We start from the raw sequence: 17,544 nt of genomic DNA, 5'->3' as shown, positions 1-17,544 counted from the left end.
GTATTAAAACTTCATTGTTAACTTTTTGATCCAGCGTAAGGTTGAGCTGTATCAATTTAGTATATTACGGTAATTAACCAATTTACAAAATAAATAGAGTTTAAAAAATATTCAATAAAATAAGATTTTATATCGCAATAAAGCACTTGAAGTATTGATACTATAATTAAATATCTAGCATAAAGGACAGTTAACAGGTAACATCAATAAAATCAAATAAAATATGAGGACAACAATGGTTTAAAACAGATTAACTACAATAGAAAATAAGACACACTTTAAGCAAAGTCAAGATATAAAATTATATTGCGCTTAAGCAGATTTTAAAATTCGTTGAAGTGAACTCAGAGAACAATGAAACAAATCTATACTGACACTATTTGAGTTAATTGCACAGTTTTCACCATACAGTGTGCGATGTTGTTCAAGGTAGAATAATCTAGTCTGTCTGAGCACTGTAGTAGGAGAAACATTTAAATTAAGCTGACACAACAACTTAGGAGACTGTATTACAATGTTAAGAATCTTGTATGTTGTGACAATATCGCAGTTTTTACGTCGAGTCTTCAACTTTTGAATGTTCAGCAATCTATACATTTCGTTGTAATTAATATCAATACAAGGAATATTAAGCTTGTAAGCAATGTATCCTATGAATTTACGTTGAACTTTTTCAAGACACATTATATATTTTTGCATAATAAGGTGACCATATACATGAATTTGACTCAAGTTGACTGCGAACCAATGAAAAATACAGAAGTTTGATGGAATCAATACTGCTGAAATCATGAGTGTGCCTCTTAATAAAACCCAACATTTTGTAAGCCTTATTACACAGGTTTTTATTATTTTTTGCAAAAGTTAGTCTGCAATCAAAAAGCACCCTAAGATCACGTATCTCTGATACCTTCTCAATAAGTGAACCCATTAAATGGTACTGATGGAATATGGTGGACTAAAACTCCTGGTAAATTGAATATATTTGAATTTTTTAGCATTTAGGACCATTCTATTGTTCTTGCACCATACTTCAAATTTGTGAAGATTAGAACAAAGTTCATGATGTGCCAAGTTACTGTCTATAATTCTAAAAATCTTAACATCATCAGCAAAAAGTAACACATTACAGTAATTAAAATAATGAACAACATCATTTATAAAAAGGTTAGATAAAAAAGGGGCAAGATGGGCACCCTAAGAAACTCCAGAAGTTACTGGAAAACGACTAGAATAAAAGTTATTTATCTTTACAATCTGTGTTCTTCCAGACAGATATGACAACCAGGCCAAAACCACCGATGCCATAGAGTGACAATTTCGTAACCAGGAGAGAATTATTAACCCTGTCAAAGGCCTTGGAAAAGTCAGTATATATGAAATCAACCATTCTCCAAGGCCCCCGATAAAGCTGTTTGGTAAAGCAACAAATTAGTGGTAATGGACCTACCCCTGACAAACCCATGCTGCTTAGTTGAGATTATGTTTTTAAATTTCTCTGGTAAAAATTTCGTGACAAAACTTTGCAAAGTGACAAGCGAGAGAAACAGGACGATCGTTTTTCACAGCATCCCTCTGACCAGTATTCTTAAATATAGGAGTCAAATAATTTAACTTCCATGAGGTTTGAAAACTACCTGTCTTGAAAGACAAATCATAAATCAGCCATAGTGGACGAGCAAAAGCAAAAGCACAGTGTTTTATGAAGACAGCTGGAATACAGTCAGGCTTAGGGCCCTTATTAACCAATGTTAATAAGGGCCCTAAGCCTGACCAATGTCAATACATTGGTTACCTTTTCAAAGACTTGTACAGATATTTGTACATGCATTTCATTAATATCAAAAGAACATGCAATATCAGGCTGCGCAAATTCTTGAACATCAAAATCATCAGGAGAGTAGACTAAAGAAAAATGCAGTAGATCGAATGCTGTTATTTTCTGTCTTATCTCCTATATATTTCCAGAAATATTTAGAGTCACTGGAAATAGAAGATTGGGTTTGCTTAATATAGTCTGAGTAGCACTGATCGGCCTGATTTTTACAGATTGCTCTTAGATTACTAAATATTTCATAGTCTTCAACGGCTTTGAACTGTGTAAACTTTGCATGTGCTAATCTTTTTTGCAAGACATTTGATTTCAATTCTGCGCTGAACCATATTGGAAACTTGAATTTATTGTTAATTTTTATGATAGGTACAAAATAGGTGAGAGCGTTGCCCAATGCATTATAGAAACAGTCCACATTAGCGTTAACATCAGATGAGAATAAACTATCCCAATCTATATTAAGAAGGTAGCTGTTAAGACCTGCATAACCTGCATTCTTGAAGTCGTGTATTTCATCACAATAATCAAGAGATTCAAAATTGTTTGACTTTTTAAAAATGACCAATGCAGGATGATGTCGATCACATTTAACTAAAAGATCATTTTAGCATGATAGGGTATCATTACTATTGTTACTAAAAACCAGATCTAGATATACTCCATTTGCATTTTGAATGTTATTGATCTGATGCATGGTAAGGTATGGCATTGTTTCTAATAAACATTCTGCAGGCTCCACAACACCACTACTAAATATTCCAAGAGAGTCATTACACCAAGTTAATTTTGGTAGATTAAAATCACCGGCAATCAAAATTGAGCTGTCACCATAGTCCTCGGGCACCCTCTCAGTTATCTCACAAAAACGCTGGTAGTCTTCGGGTTTAGAATTGGGAGGAGTGTAAAAGTAATAAAAAAATCGTCTCACTTTACCAAAAATAACGGAAACCCAGATGGCTTCAGATTCTTCATGAGCCATAGGCAGCAATTCAGACTTTAGAGACGAGTGAACAGCAATAAGTACTCCACCATTTCTGGTTTTGCCACTCCATTCAAAACATCTGTCCCGTATATAAATAGTAAAGTTATGCAAACCCAGTTTGCTGTCCGAGAAGTTGCTGTTCCATGAAGTTTCACTCAACATCATCACTCCATACACTGAAGTTGAAGCATTTTTGCAAACTTCAACCAACTTTGTTCTTAAACGATTTACATTCTGATAATAAACTGTCACTTCATTAAGAGATAATAATTGCCTTGTATGTGTACATTTGGTCTTTTGAAAATTTACATTTGAATTTCTGGGTTTATATTCAAATGGACGAAATACAATTCCATCTGGTCAAAAAGATTGATTAAAAATTATGTCATAATATTTTTTTTTTTAAACATCTTTATTATTTCCAATAATGTTTGCATCTTTATATTACAATTAAAACTCCCTAATAAATGAATGCAAGCATTGGTCACGAGAGTAACTATTTTACTTCTATACAGTAATAAGCCTATGCCTAAAAAAAAACTAAGCATCAAAGAATATTTTAATTTTTTTAGAATAATTACTAAATGGTTGAACACATATTTTCTGGCAATTCATTAAATACCTTAAAAGCTTTTGCAATAGGATTTCCTAATCCTATTTTAGTTTTTGTATAGTTCTGTTTAATGATATTTACATTTCTTGTTGGATAATTGTGTAATAATTAAGTAATGTTTATATTGAAGATTTTTGCTTTTTGTGGATAATTTTATATACTAGTTTAAATTGTTCTATTTTTAGTATTTTATTTAACTTATTAAGATGTTATTCTTGATAAAGTGTATCTGTATGAGTAAGCCTATCGTAATTAAAAAGAACTTTAATAAATTTATTTTGAAGAGTTTTAACAGTAGTAAAATTAGTTTGAGCACACACTCCCCAAACAGGGAGTAAATACCTAAGGGGAGACATCAAGAAAGCATTATAAATATTATTTTTAGTTTTTGCAGTTAAATAATCACGACATCTGTAGATAACTGCAATCATTTGCATTACTCTTTTAACAAGACTGCAGATATGTTCCAGATACAGCCCAGATACCAAATTTTTTCAACTTTTTGAATGTGAAAATCATATATTGAAGTCATCAACTTGTGTATTTTTTTGTTTAAATAATATGTATTTTGTTTTATTACAATTAATTTTTAATTTATTCAAATGCAACCAGTCCATATATTATGCTTCCCGGTCGTGGTACACCGGCCTTAAGACAAGGTTTTACTAACTTCTTAGTTTTAGAGCCCGAGTTTTACGATTATCGAGTAACATCGGGCGCGGACTAATAACTTGGTAATTGACAAGTGATATATGCTGCGTTCTTGATTTGGTCTCCGTTAATCAATTGGATAGTTTCACACTAATAAACAATAACATTGCAATATAACCTTAGTTTTCTTTTTTGGACATGCACTAAGTATTAACTATTTAATCCCTCTAGTTCCAGTCTTTAAATGCAAGAAAAGATGGTTTTGCCTACCTCTGAAGAAAATACCGTTACAATAATTAATTACTTGACGGAGTTAAGTTGCTGCGACAGATGCATACTAAGATTCTTAGGTCTGCAAGCCTATAATAATGAAGCAACTTACCGAAACCCCAAAGATTATTTTAACAAATTGGTAAGACATTGTTAAAACTGTTAATTTTCTTATTATTATCTTTATTCTCATAAAGCTTACAGTAGAACCAGCATCAGAGGAGCCCTCAATAAAAAAGGCAAAGTCAAATGTCTGCCCAACTTGCCTTGGCTGTTTTGATCCTGAATTGGTGGAAAGCTTTACAAAAAGTTTATGTTCTTGTGGTATTGACCAGTTTAAATATCACAATTTTTCATTCAATGTCAGTTTTCCTAAGTGTCTTCCTGTAAGAGCTCATAGTATGTTGCTTCATTTAAAGCAAAAATTTCCCAATTATTGTTTTGGAGAATTGTATGATACAAAAAGCATAAAAGGTAAGAATAAGTAGTTAATATAAGTAATGCATGATGACTAACATTTTATCAATTTTCAATAATTTGAATTTATAATATGCCTCTGTGAGACAGAGATGTACCAACTTTCCCTTATAAGAACAATACTTACTTACTCTCTTTTTCGCTCCCAACCATTAAACCCCATTTTTTTATTCATTGTCATTTGTATTATCAGCATAAAAGAAAACGACTGTATTGAAATTGATGGTATCCAAAACCATGGTATCCAAGCCCGCATGGTACTTGATTACAGTGGCATGTCAGTGTTGGAAGGAATAGGAGAAGCTGACGAAAATTAATCATATGTGTTTAAAACTATGCCTAAAGTGTCCCTGGGGTTAAAACAAATTCCCTTGTAAATATTTATGCCAATCCTTGCTGTAAGTGAAAAGTTATAAGTCCCTAAACGAACAGACATTCACTTTTATATATATACTGGGTGACACAGGCAAAAGGTAACATTTAATAACTCTTTTACTTTTCAAGACAAACAAATGAAATTTGGTATATTGGTGGAATAAGAGCATCTTTTGACATATTCAGTTATTTTTCATCACTTCCTGTTTAACCAAAAGTGACACTAATTTCCTTATATTAAATGAGACACATTACATATTTCAATAGAAATTAAAAAGTCACAAAAATAAACTCTTGGATAATGACCTTACCCGTTTTATCAAAATATTAGATGACAAAACCAAAAATCAACTTAAGTATTTAACCCATTTACGAGAGGAACTTGAACGAAAAAATGCTAGTGGCAAAGCTAAACTTACCATCAAGTACATAAAAGGGGTACCAGAAATTGTGTCTGTTGACACAAAAAAGGATTAGATACATCTTTTCTCCAATGGAAAATCTTATATACAAACCTAAGCAGTTTATCGGCTAAATACAATGAGTATGTCTACAAAATTCAACTAACAAATCTGACTCCTTGGTTGACAGTTCCTCTTAAAATCGTTAAAAAATATAAATTTCCAGTCTGGTTTAATTCTGATATCATAAAAATATCAAACTAAAGAATTTAATTCGAAAAAACTCAAAAAATACAGAACTCATTATTATGAAAGTAAGTTTAAAATAGTTCGAAGCAATTTTAAAGAACAAATTAGGATTGCTTTTTTAGAATTTCCTCGAACAGCTGAAAATCGAATTAATGTAGCCTCCTCCGATTTTTGGAACTATGTGCAGAACAAGAAATGAATTTCGCATATTCCCGGAGTAATGCTGTTTCAGGATCGTACAATAAAAGATCCACAGCAAATTGTTGATGCATTTGGAACTTTCTTTCAAAGCGTATATATTGAGTCGGACCCATCTAGTATTAATGTTGATATTGAATCGAGCCAGACTATTAACAACTCTCTAAATTGCTCTTACAATTTTTCGGAAGATGAAATTGTCACCGCCTCTAATAAATTAAAAAGTAAGTTGACTTCCGGTACCGATGGAGTACGAAGTCTTGTCGTTAAAGAAAGGAAGAAAGAAAGAAAGAAAATGTGCTATATTACGTAAGACAACAAAATCTTGTGTACAAGCATCCTAAAAACTAAAAAATTCCAAATTCACTTTAAATTTCAAACAAACATAACTTCTAAAACACTTTACCATAAAATTTACACACATTACCAAAATTAATCATAACAAAACAGATTGAGAAAAAAAAGCATCTTTTTGATAAATTTCATTAAAAAATAAGTAAAGCTGTCAATAAAACAGAATTTAGAAGAAGTAAATTACATTATTTAACAGGAAACTAAAACACTAAAATGATGTCAGAGCACAGGTTAAAAGGTATCATTAAAAAAATCGTCAAGGCTATAATATGCCCTGGATAATAAAAGTGATTTTAATTCCTTTTTGAATCTCTTAACTTCTAAAATTTGTCTGATACATAGAGGAACATGGTTGTAAATTTTTTTGCTGAGGTATATAAGTGAGTTCTTTGTGAGGGAGGATGTAGGGATTGGTAAGGGAAAATCGTTAACCTGGCGAGTCATATGACCAGTGTTAGAGGGAGGTTTAGGACATTTATGAATAAGAGTAGCTGTTTCTAAGATAAAAAGAGAAAAAAGAGTTAGGATTTTTTGAGATATAAAGAGAGGTTTACAAGAATCTCTTAACCCAGCGGAACATAGGTATCTAACTGCCTTTTTTTGAATCACAAAAATTATGTTTAATAATCCCTTGTTGCTTAAACCCCAAAAAGGCAAGCCATAACGAAGGTGGGACTCAATAAGAGAAAAGTACACTGAACGTGCAACTACCCCTCCCAGCTCATGCCCCGCCATTCTTACTGCAAAGCATCCAGAGGATAATTTTGATGCAAGATTTAGGATATGATCTTCGAAGCGAAGGCGACCATCAATGGTAATACCAAGGAACTTACAGCTTTCTTTGTTTTGCAAGGGGAAGTTTTCACTAAACATAAGGCCCTGAACGTCACACTTAAATCCCATAATAAAGGTTTTGCCCACATTAAATACAAGCCTGTTTGCAGCACACCACTCCGATAAAATCTTAAGATCCTTAAAAACCTGGGCTCTAACATTATCAGAATCTCTATGATTCCATAAAATGGTGGTATCATCAGCAAACTGAACCACTTTGCCCTGCAGTTTTAATGAACCCAAATCATTTACATAGAGCAAAAATAATAGTGGTCCTAACACTGAACCCTGAGGTACTCCAGTTTTAAGGGATCTGGAATCGGATAAACATCCAGATACTGTAACTCTTTGGGTACGATTAGACAGATAGGATTCCAGCCATTGCAATGCCACACCTCTAAAGCCATAATTATTGAGCTTAGACAGCAGTGTTCCATGATCTGCACAATCAAACGCCTTGGATAAATCGCAAAACACTGCCGCCGCGGACTCTCCAGAATTTAAGGACACATAGACACTCTCCAAAAAGCCGAAAACAGCGTCATGAGTCCCTTTTCCCGTTTGAAATCCAAACTGATTTGCAGATAAAATGCAATTATGTTGCAAAAAAGATAAAATTCTGATTTTTGCAAGTTTTTCAACTATCTTGGAGAGGGTAGATAATATAGAAATTGGACGAAAATTACAAGGCTCACTCACATCTCCACCCTTATAAAGAGGGATAACCACTGCCTCCTTCAAACATGCTGGAAAGATGCCATTATGAAAGGAATTGTTTATGGCAGAAGCTAAGGCATTCAATGCTGAGTCAGGCAAAAGGAGTAGTAATTTTGATGATATTCCATCAGCTCCAGCTGATTTATGGTTTTTTAAGCTTTTAATTGCATCTCTAACATCAGTAAGGCTAACAGGATAAAAGAAAAAAGAATTTTGAACTGACACTTGTTGAATATAATGCAAAGGATCAATATTAGTATTCACATCCTTGAGCAATAAATGAGGAATATTACAGTAATAATCATTTAAACTATTTGGTCTTACTTCTGGTTCTGAAACTTTCTTGTGAGAATGCCTGAAGTCATTTATAATTGACCAACATTCTCTCTGCCTATTTGAGGACATATTCAAGCGGTCACTATAATATTTAACCTTAGCTGCTTTTATCGTCTTTCTATATAGACTACGATATTTCTGATGATAAAGAATAATGTTTGCATTAGTTGTAAACTTGCACAGCTTAGCCAAAAAACGGAGGTTTTTAGCTGAAGTTCTGAGGCCTGCTGTGACCCATGGTTTTCTATTTTTCATTTTAAGCCTCTTTTTAGGAAAACACTGATTGATCTTGTCACATAGCACATGAAATAACAAAGTAAACGGGTCAGGAGCCATTTCAACTGCATTCCAATTAACCAAAGACCAAAGCTGCAGTAGAAGAAAAAGCATTAAAATTTGCTCTGCTGAAAATTCTTTCTATATAATGAGATGAAGGAAATAAAGTGTTGCATGGAATCCTAGCGAGAATGGCTTCATGGTCAGAAATACCAGATGAGAGTACTCTACATGACACATCATTTAAATTTGTATACAAATAATCAATAGTAGTTGCAGATGAGGATGTTATACGTGTGGGTGAAAGAACATGCATCTTCAAGTCATAAGATTCCAATATACTTAAAAGGGATGTATGATATGATGGCAAGCTTACATCAGTGAGGTTAATATTAAAGTCACCAGCCAATATAACTACGGAGTGTAGAGACAATTGGGATAATAGAGAATCAAGTTTGTCCAGGAACATACCAATATCTCCTGTGGGTGGTCTATAAACACAAAGAACATATAAATTAAATCGCTTACAAAAACAAAGGGAGAATTCAAAAACCTTCTCCAACAGAAAGCTGTCATACTTATTAATTTTACAGAAAAAAGCTTCAATTGTTTGTTTAACTAAAATAGCTGTTCCTCCATGTATGGAGTGTTGCCGACAAAAAATTGATATGGGAATATAATCAGATATTAAGAAACATTCGTTAGGCTTTAACCAGGGCTCAGTTAGTAATACAATATCAGGAAAATCACATTTGTATTCGCGCTTTATCAGGGCCTATTTCCCACATATTTAATCTTATCTTGTCTTCAACAGTATTTCCCAATAAATGGAAGACTGCAAGAATATCCCCGATACTCAAAAAGGGACCGAAGAACGACATTCAAAATTACAGAGCTATATCGATCTTATGTAATTTTTCCAAACTTTTTAAAATAGTTCTTTATAATAGAATATATGCCCATGTCAAATTAGACATAGCACCTAATCAATTTGGTTTCATCAAAAATTACTCCTGTACAGTAAACCTGGCTTGCCTAAATGAGTATCTGTGTCAGGATTTGGATAATAGAGGTCAGGTTGATGTAATATACCTTGATTTCTGCAAAGCTTTTGACCAAATTGACCACTTTGTACTTCTTCATAAGCTAACATTTTTTGGTTTTTCTACGGATTTTGTTGCTTTGATAAAATCTTACTTACGAGGTCGTAAACAGTTTGTTGAATATGAAGGCTTTAAGTCTCCTATATATGAAGTGTGCACACTTTGAAAATATTATTACTTTAAATCTACTTTTTTTCACTTACATACGCTCAAAAATAGAATATGGATCTCTAATTTGGTACCCAATTTATAGCTACCTGATAGATGATATTGAGCGCATTCAGCGCAAGTTTATGAAGTATCTCTGGTTTAGAGAGGAAGGTGTCTTTCCAGCCAGAGGTTTGGATAGTCAATTATACTGAAATAAATTTAATATTAGACCCTTAGCAAAAAGAAGAGAAATTCTTTCCATAAAAATCTTATGTAACCTTATTCATAACAAGATTAACTGTCCCACCCTTTTGGCTGGATTAAATTTTCGGGTACCAAGAATAAACTCTAGGCATTTTAGATTATTTTATGTAAATCCCGCTAGGACTAATATTTTGTTTAAATTCTCTATTAATATAATGTGTCAGAATTATATTAATAATAATTTACATGAACAGTTCGATATTTTTGTTGACAGTTTAATGTCCATTATAGAAGGTATTAGGTAAATAGGTGATGCAGAGTCTCTTTCTAGTATGTATATAGATAGTCTGTTTAAGTGCATAGAATGTTAAGCATTTTGATTTTTCATTTTTATACTTATTTTGGTAAATATTTTTTTTCTTTATATATATATATATATATATATATATATATATTTCCTTTTATTCTTTCCTGTAATTGGGTAACAAACCTGTTGGAAATAAATGCCTCTTTTTTTATTGACTTACCCGGGTATACTATATTTAGAACAGATATAACAAATAAACCTGGGGGCAGAGTTTGCGCCTATGTAAGCAATCAAATTTCAATTGACTTGTCTTCACAGAAGTTACCATTTTCTTTTGAGAACATAGACACCCTAATATTAATAATAGAAAGCAAAGATATTTCTTTTACTTTTATGTGCATCTATCGCCCCCACGCAAATGATACCAGTTTGGAAAACAACAAAAAGCTTTTTGAAAAGATGCAAGATCAAGGACATGTGAAAATTTAGTAATAGTAGGTGACTTTAATTTTCCTAGTTTAAAATGGCCGCTTACGTCATTTCCTGAACCATACAATTCTGAAACCTATTTTAGTGACTTAATATTAAATAGTAATCTGTCTCAACTCATCACTAAACCAACCAGATACAGACAAAACCAGGAACCATCGACCCTCGACTTATTACTAACAAACAAAGAATCTCTTGTTTGCAATATTAAAATCGAGGACCCTATTGGAAAATCATAATATAATCAATGCAGAACTTCAATTTTCTACAAAATCCTACAATAGAAAACAGAGCACTAGTCAAAATAAATACTTCGTGACATGTCTGTAAGGATCTAGGAAAGTTAGACTGGGACCAAATGTTTATATCCTGTTAATCCTCATCCTAAATGTGGTCAGTTTTTTATAATATTCTTTGCGACTCTTTTACTGTGAATTCTCAAGAAAAACCAATGCGACAGAAAGCAAATAAACCTTGGATAAATAACAATCTTCATGGTTAAACGGAAGATACATCTCTGGACAAAATATAAGCGTTCAAGTAATGACACTGACCTGACAAATCATCGTAGTTTTTCGAAAATGCTTACAAACTTAATCAAAAATTCCCGCCAAAATTTTGAAATTAATTTAGCAAACGACAAAAATCCCAAAAAACTATTTAAATACATTCGCTCCTCAATTAAATCAAGGGTGTCAATACCGTTACTAAAAAAGGCAACAACAGCATGTGTGAAAATGAAATGCAAGTCGCGGAAGAGTTGGCGAGAGCTTTCGAACAGGCATTCACTAAAGAGCCTGAACAAGATGTATTACCTACCCCACATTATCCTCGTATCTTAAACTCAATAACAACAATAAATATAAATGAGAAAATAATAAAACAAAAATTCAAAAATTAAAAAACGATTCGTCTGCAGGTTTGGACAAATTAACGGCAACTATTCTAAAAAAATGCAGTGAAGTGATAGCTGCGCCTCTTGCAAAAGTAATGAAATACTCAATGATTAAAAACTCTGTACCCGAACAGTGGAAAGTCGCATCGGTCACGCCAATTTTTAAAAAAGGCGACAAGTTATCAGCAGGCAACTATAGGCCGATAAGCCTAGTATCGATTGTTTGCAAAATTATGGAGTCCATTGTTCGAGATGAAGTACAAACATTCTTTACTGAAAATTATGTAATACCTAATATCCAACCAGGATTTGTAAGGGGTCATTCTACGATTACTAACCTGCTTCAATGCCTTAACCAGCCTTAGAGAAAAAACAACCAATAGATGTCATCTACCTCAACTTTGCTAAGGCATTTGATAGAGTTCCCACGAAACGATTGTTACATAAGCTAGAACATCTTGGCATTGGAGAAGAATTATTGTTAAATTGGATTGAAGACTTTTTAAAAAACAGAAAGTTCAGTGTGAGGGTGGAGGAGCACCATGTCAAAGTTCTATCCAGTATCCAGCGGAGTCCCTCAAGTACTACACGTGTGATTTACCTTCAGAACTAAAATGTTGGGTATCAATGTTTGCTGACGATACAAAAATATATGCAGTTCCCCTAACTTCTCATCAACAATTGCAAACCGGTCTAGACACTATTTGGAAGTGATGCAGTGAATGGTTACTTTCTCTTAACGCGGACAAATGTGTGGTGTTATATTTAGGAAAAAATAATCCCCAGCTACCCTACCAAATAAATAATATTGAACTTAAAAAAGTGGAATCTTATTGTGAATAATAGTAACTAACATTTATTTAACATTTTATAAAAAAGTAATTGACAACGCCAGTGAATCACTTCATCATACAGAAGTTGAAGAAGAAGAAGAAGAAGGAATGGAACCCATGGAAGAAGACGATGGACTAAGAATTTAATTTTTAAGTTTCATTAAAATATTTGTTTTTAAATTATAAACTTTTACTTATTTAAAACTCCCTAAGTCCTACAGATACTGAAACAAAACTTTTTAGTTCCATGGGGCGGTAGCAAAACTTGTTATATCCCTATTATTTTTATCCATAACAACAAAAATTTACTACTTAGTAACAAATATTTAAATAAATAAATAAATAAATAAATAAATAAATAAATAAATAAATAAATAAATAAATAAGTCTTTATTTCCAACGGTCACCCACTTACAGGAAGTGCAGAAAAAAATACAAATCAAAACAATAATAACAGAATAAAAATTAAATGCAAAAAAACAAAGTAGTAAAGTAAAACAGTTAAAACTAATTTAAAGAATAAACAAAAAGAAAAGAAAAATAAAAAAGAACTCAACATACCTTTATGCCACACTTCTAAATAACAAACAGCATTAGACAGGTACTTACAGGTTGTAATACTAGGTTATTGATTGAGTAGCCTCAGCACAGAAGATAGCGTATCAACAAATAGATCTATGTTGTAGTTACAAAGCGTATTAAACAAATTACATATGTAAAAAATCGGAGCTCTCTTGAAAATATTATTTAATGCTCTGTTGCAATAAAAAGTGCGAGAATTTCTGGAGTTTATCCTTGGGACAATGTACCAAATCTGATTTAGGAGTGAAATGCAGTCTATTTTGTTGTTTACTAGCTTATATAAGAAAGTTATAGCCGTTGTCACACGACGATCGAGTAAGGTTTTCATATTGAACCGTCCAAGCATGACATTTTGGCAAGTGCCTCTGGCTGGATAAACGCCATCTTCCCTATAGTGCAAATACTTTATAAACCTGCGTTGTATATATTCAACGTTTTTGATTTCAGTTTCATATATTGGATGCCATATAAGTGACGCATACTCGAGTCTTGAGCGTACAAAAGATTGATATAATAATAGTACCACGTTGGTATCGTTAAAATTACGACAATTTCTAATAATAAACCCCAAAGACCTGGATGATGATAGTACAATATTCTGAATGTGGCTTTTAAAGTCAAAATTTTCATCAAACGTTACACCCAAATCCTTGATTTCATGGCATCTTGTTAAAGGAAGATTCTGTATATGGTAATCATATTGTATAGAAGTTTTATTTCTACAATAGGAAACAAGAAAACATTTTGATACATTAAGAAAAAGTCTGTTATTCTGACACCAGCTATTAATACTATTTAATACTTCTTGAAGATGTTGGCAGTCGGCTAAACAGTTAATTCTAGTGTAAATTTTCAGATCGTCGGCAAAAAGCAATTTACAACAAGAGATGATTAATGCGAGATCGTTAATAAACAATATAAACAACAAAGGACCCAAATTTGCTCCCTGGGGAACTCCAGATTTCACTATATATTGAGAAGAACGAAAGCCGTCGATCTCGACAAACTGCCTACGCCCATTGAGATACGAGGAAAGAAAATTTAACAGACCTGTGGAACAGCCCAGATAATCCAGTTTTTTTAATAAAATTCTGAGATCTACCTGATTAAACGCCTTCTGAAAGTCCATGTAAAGGACATCTACCTGACCTCTAGCATTAAGCGCCTGACACACATATTCAGAAAGACAGCTCAGGTTTGTGACACATGATCTCTGCTCCACAAACCCGTGCTGATCGATAGAGATGAAAGATTTAACTTGATTGTACAGTTGTTTATGAATACAAATTTCAAAGAGCTTGGAAAAATTGCATAAAATAGATATAGGTCTATAATTTCGAAGCTCCGACTTATCGCCCTTTTTAAAAATTGGTATGACTCGCGCTATCTTCCAGCAAGAAGGAAATATACCTGTGCGTATGCAGAGGTTAAAAATGTAAGTCAATGGTTTCGCCAATGCCGCAATACAGTCTTTCACTATGAAGCTCGGAATAAAGTCTGTACCGCAAGTTGACTTGTTTTTAAGTTTTTTGGAGGCTTAAATAATATCAGACTCATTTAAATAATTTAAAGTTACATCACTTTGACAATGTTTTAGTGTAGATGAAGTAAAGTTGTTAGCGTCAGACTCAATGTAAACACTCTGAAAAAAATTGGCGAAAGCATCAACTATCGATTGTGGATTCGAAAACTCATCGGCACCATCCCTTATAATACCCGGTATTCTAGAATCGCCCTTCCTCATTTGAATGTACCTCCAAAACTCAGAACTATCCCTGCAAATATTCGTTTCTATATTACGTAAATAGTTATTATATGCGTTTGTTTTTAATGTTTTGAGAGTAGTTCGTATGTTTTTAAATTTATCATAATGGTAGATTGTATTATATCTTTTATAATTCTTGTGGGCTGATTCTTTACTTTTAATTAACTGTATGATCTCTGAGGTAAACCAGGGAGGATACCGACGCCTTCCATCCTTCCTCAAAGGTACAGTGTTCTGAAACATAACTTAAATAAACAGTTGTCATAAATGTGTATTTTCATTTAAAACCACAAAAATTTGTTCTTGACAAGAAATCCGAAGTTTTTCTCTTCTCCTGTAAAATTGGTTAGCACGGATCTAAAGAGTTTGTGCGCCTTAAATATTTATTGACAAAAATATATATTTTTTTCACAGTGATTAAAAAACTGACATTCACTAAACAATTAACAGTAAATTTATATCGCTCTTTGGCTAACTTCAATATATTTTTAGATAAAGATGTTATACTATTAGAGCAACCACATAAAATTTTTAGAGCTGCTTCAAGTCAACTCTTAGGAAAAATCTTAGGAAAACCATACCATCCTAGGTCAAACTTAAGTTTGCTTATACAGTTGGGCTATGAAGATGATTCTATGGTAACGCATGGATTAAAGCATTATTAAGACATTTTTTATTGTTTAAGTTGTTATAGGAAGTTGAAAATTTGAAAAACCTTGCACAAACCAACAAGAAGAAAAACGTCTATATAAGCAAAACAAACATCCAGGGTTTCTTGGAAAAGTTATCAGATAAGGAATTTTGCAGTAATTTTCCTGTACCCCCAAATATTCCCGATAAACAGGTGGTCTTGGAAAAGCTAGAAGTAACCGCTCAGCCGATATATTTGGGAGGCAGATACCTAAAATTTAAAAGGAATGTGGGACAAACACCTTGGGTTGTTGATGGAGTGAGTCTAGTGGATAATAATATTCAGGATATTATCTTTGATGTAATTTCCAGTCTTTTGGGGTTAGTATTATGCAAAATATGCTACTTATTATTCTGTTTAGACATAAAATATATGCCTTAGCATATTATATAAATATAATTTATTATTTATTTATTTCAATATATGGCAGAGCGAGTTTACAAAAACAATCATAGATAATATAAAATACTAAAAAATATAATATAACAATACAAATATAAATATAATACTAGAATTACAAAAAAAAACATATACCAAGATAAATCCTCTGAAAAAACAATCAACAAGGCTAAAAACTAATACTATCCAAGGAACGTAGGTTAAAGTCTAAGATTATTTTTTTTTATTTGAATGACCGTTAGCCGCTGGAAAATTGATCCAAATTATTTTCATTAAAGAAACGCAAAGTCCTAGTCAGTGGAGAAAAAAACCCATAGTTGGCCGAATGAAAGGGTAAACAAAACATATGAGAGTTGATTCTTCTTTGACAGGTGTTAGAAGGAATTTCTTCCAAGACGGTAGGACAATGATATAAACCATTTAAGATCTTATAAAACGTTAAAGCATCAGAATAATGCCGTCTTTGCCGTAATTGGACACTGATAGTTGGCATTATAGTCGATGTAATAATTACGAAGAATATTAACTTCAGCTCTATAAGCAAGTGTAGTGTGTGGCGTTCAGATTATTTGCATTTCACGTTAATTAAAAAACAACATTTATTTGCCAAACACAGTAATAAGTACAGTATAAATTATTAAATTAAATAGTATGACGCCATTGCTTGCGTCGTCAGAAAATCAAGACGAGAGAGTCCGTCGTTCCCACTTCTACACCTCGCGCGGCGCTCTCCTCGCGCATGGTGACGTCGTGATATGGAAGTGATGCGGTATTGCCAAGCGTTTACAAAAATAACTGTCGACCAGACAACCAGACATATCGCCCCCCTTGAAAGCCTCCAGACTTTAAAAATCATAAATAGGCAGGACAGCAATCTTCGTAACTGGACGCTTATACTCGCCAGCAGCAGTCCTCACTAATACTGTTCGGACAATACCATCTCCTCCAGGAAATATTTGTACCACTCGGCCAGTTTGCCATTTTAATGGTGGTAATCCATCCTCAATGATGAGCACAAGAACGCCTAGTTTCAGGAGCTGCGGGTTATTCTGCTTCCATTTCGTACGTATCTGGAGTTCTGCAATGCATTCCTTGACCCAACGAGACCAAAAATGTTGCACCATTTGTTGCCTATGTTGGTATTTTGATAGTCTGTTCTCTGCTACTCCCAGTAGATCAACTTGTGGCAGTGGCTGCTCGCGTCCTGTAATCTAAGGTAGGCGACATATTATTATAACAGTGCGCACACCGAGTAGCCCGAGCTCCCCTCCCCCCGCTTTTTCCGGATTTAAAAAAAAATTGTGGTGCCACGGCTACTTTTCATTAATAATTTACTAAAATTAAGAAAAAAATAACGTTTTCGAATAAAATTTAGATTTCAATCAACAAAAAAAAATGCGGAAACAAAAAAAACAAAATGAACCACACCTTTATAAAGTTGTAAGAATTTAAATTATGATCGTAATTTTTGTGTTATATCCATATTTCATTTAATTTCACTAAATCCTTAGATATATACACTACCTACTGTTATTGACAGATACCTACTATAAGATGCA

The 17,544-nt window shown here is 33.0% G+C and overlaps 1 protein-coding gene across 1 annotated transcript in view; it reads left to right on the top strand.

Moving 5' to 3' along the window:
- The first annotated feature begins 4,215 nt into the window (after positions 1-4,215).
- LOC126742080 (putative tRNA pseudouridine synthase Pus10) overlaps positions 4,216-17,544 on the top strand; it is a 43,421-nt gene continuing 30,092 nt past the window's right edge. The window contains exons 1-4 of the mRNA XM_050448616.1: positions 4,216-4,492; positions 4,548-4,824; positions 15,388-15,533; positions 15,590-15,906. Of these exons, the coding sequence (XP_050304573.1) occupies positions 4,325-4,492; positions 4,548-4,824; positions 15,388-15,533; positions 15,590-15,906 (908 nt within the window). The 5' untranslated portion in view covers positions 4,216-4,324. The remainder of the gene's footprint in view (positions 4,493-4,547; positions 4,825-15,387; positions 15,534-15,589; positions 15,907-17,544) is intronic.

Source organism: Anthonomus grandis, chromosome 11, assembly GCF_022605725.1.
Source record: "Anthonomus grandis grandis chromosome 11, icAntGran1.3, whole genome shotgun sequence".
NCBI classification, from domain to species: Eukaryota; Metazoa; Arthropoda; class Insecta; order Coleoptera; family Curculionidae; genus Anthonomus; species Anthonomus grandis.
This window is presented reverse-complemented; position numbering and strand designations above follow the sequence as displayed.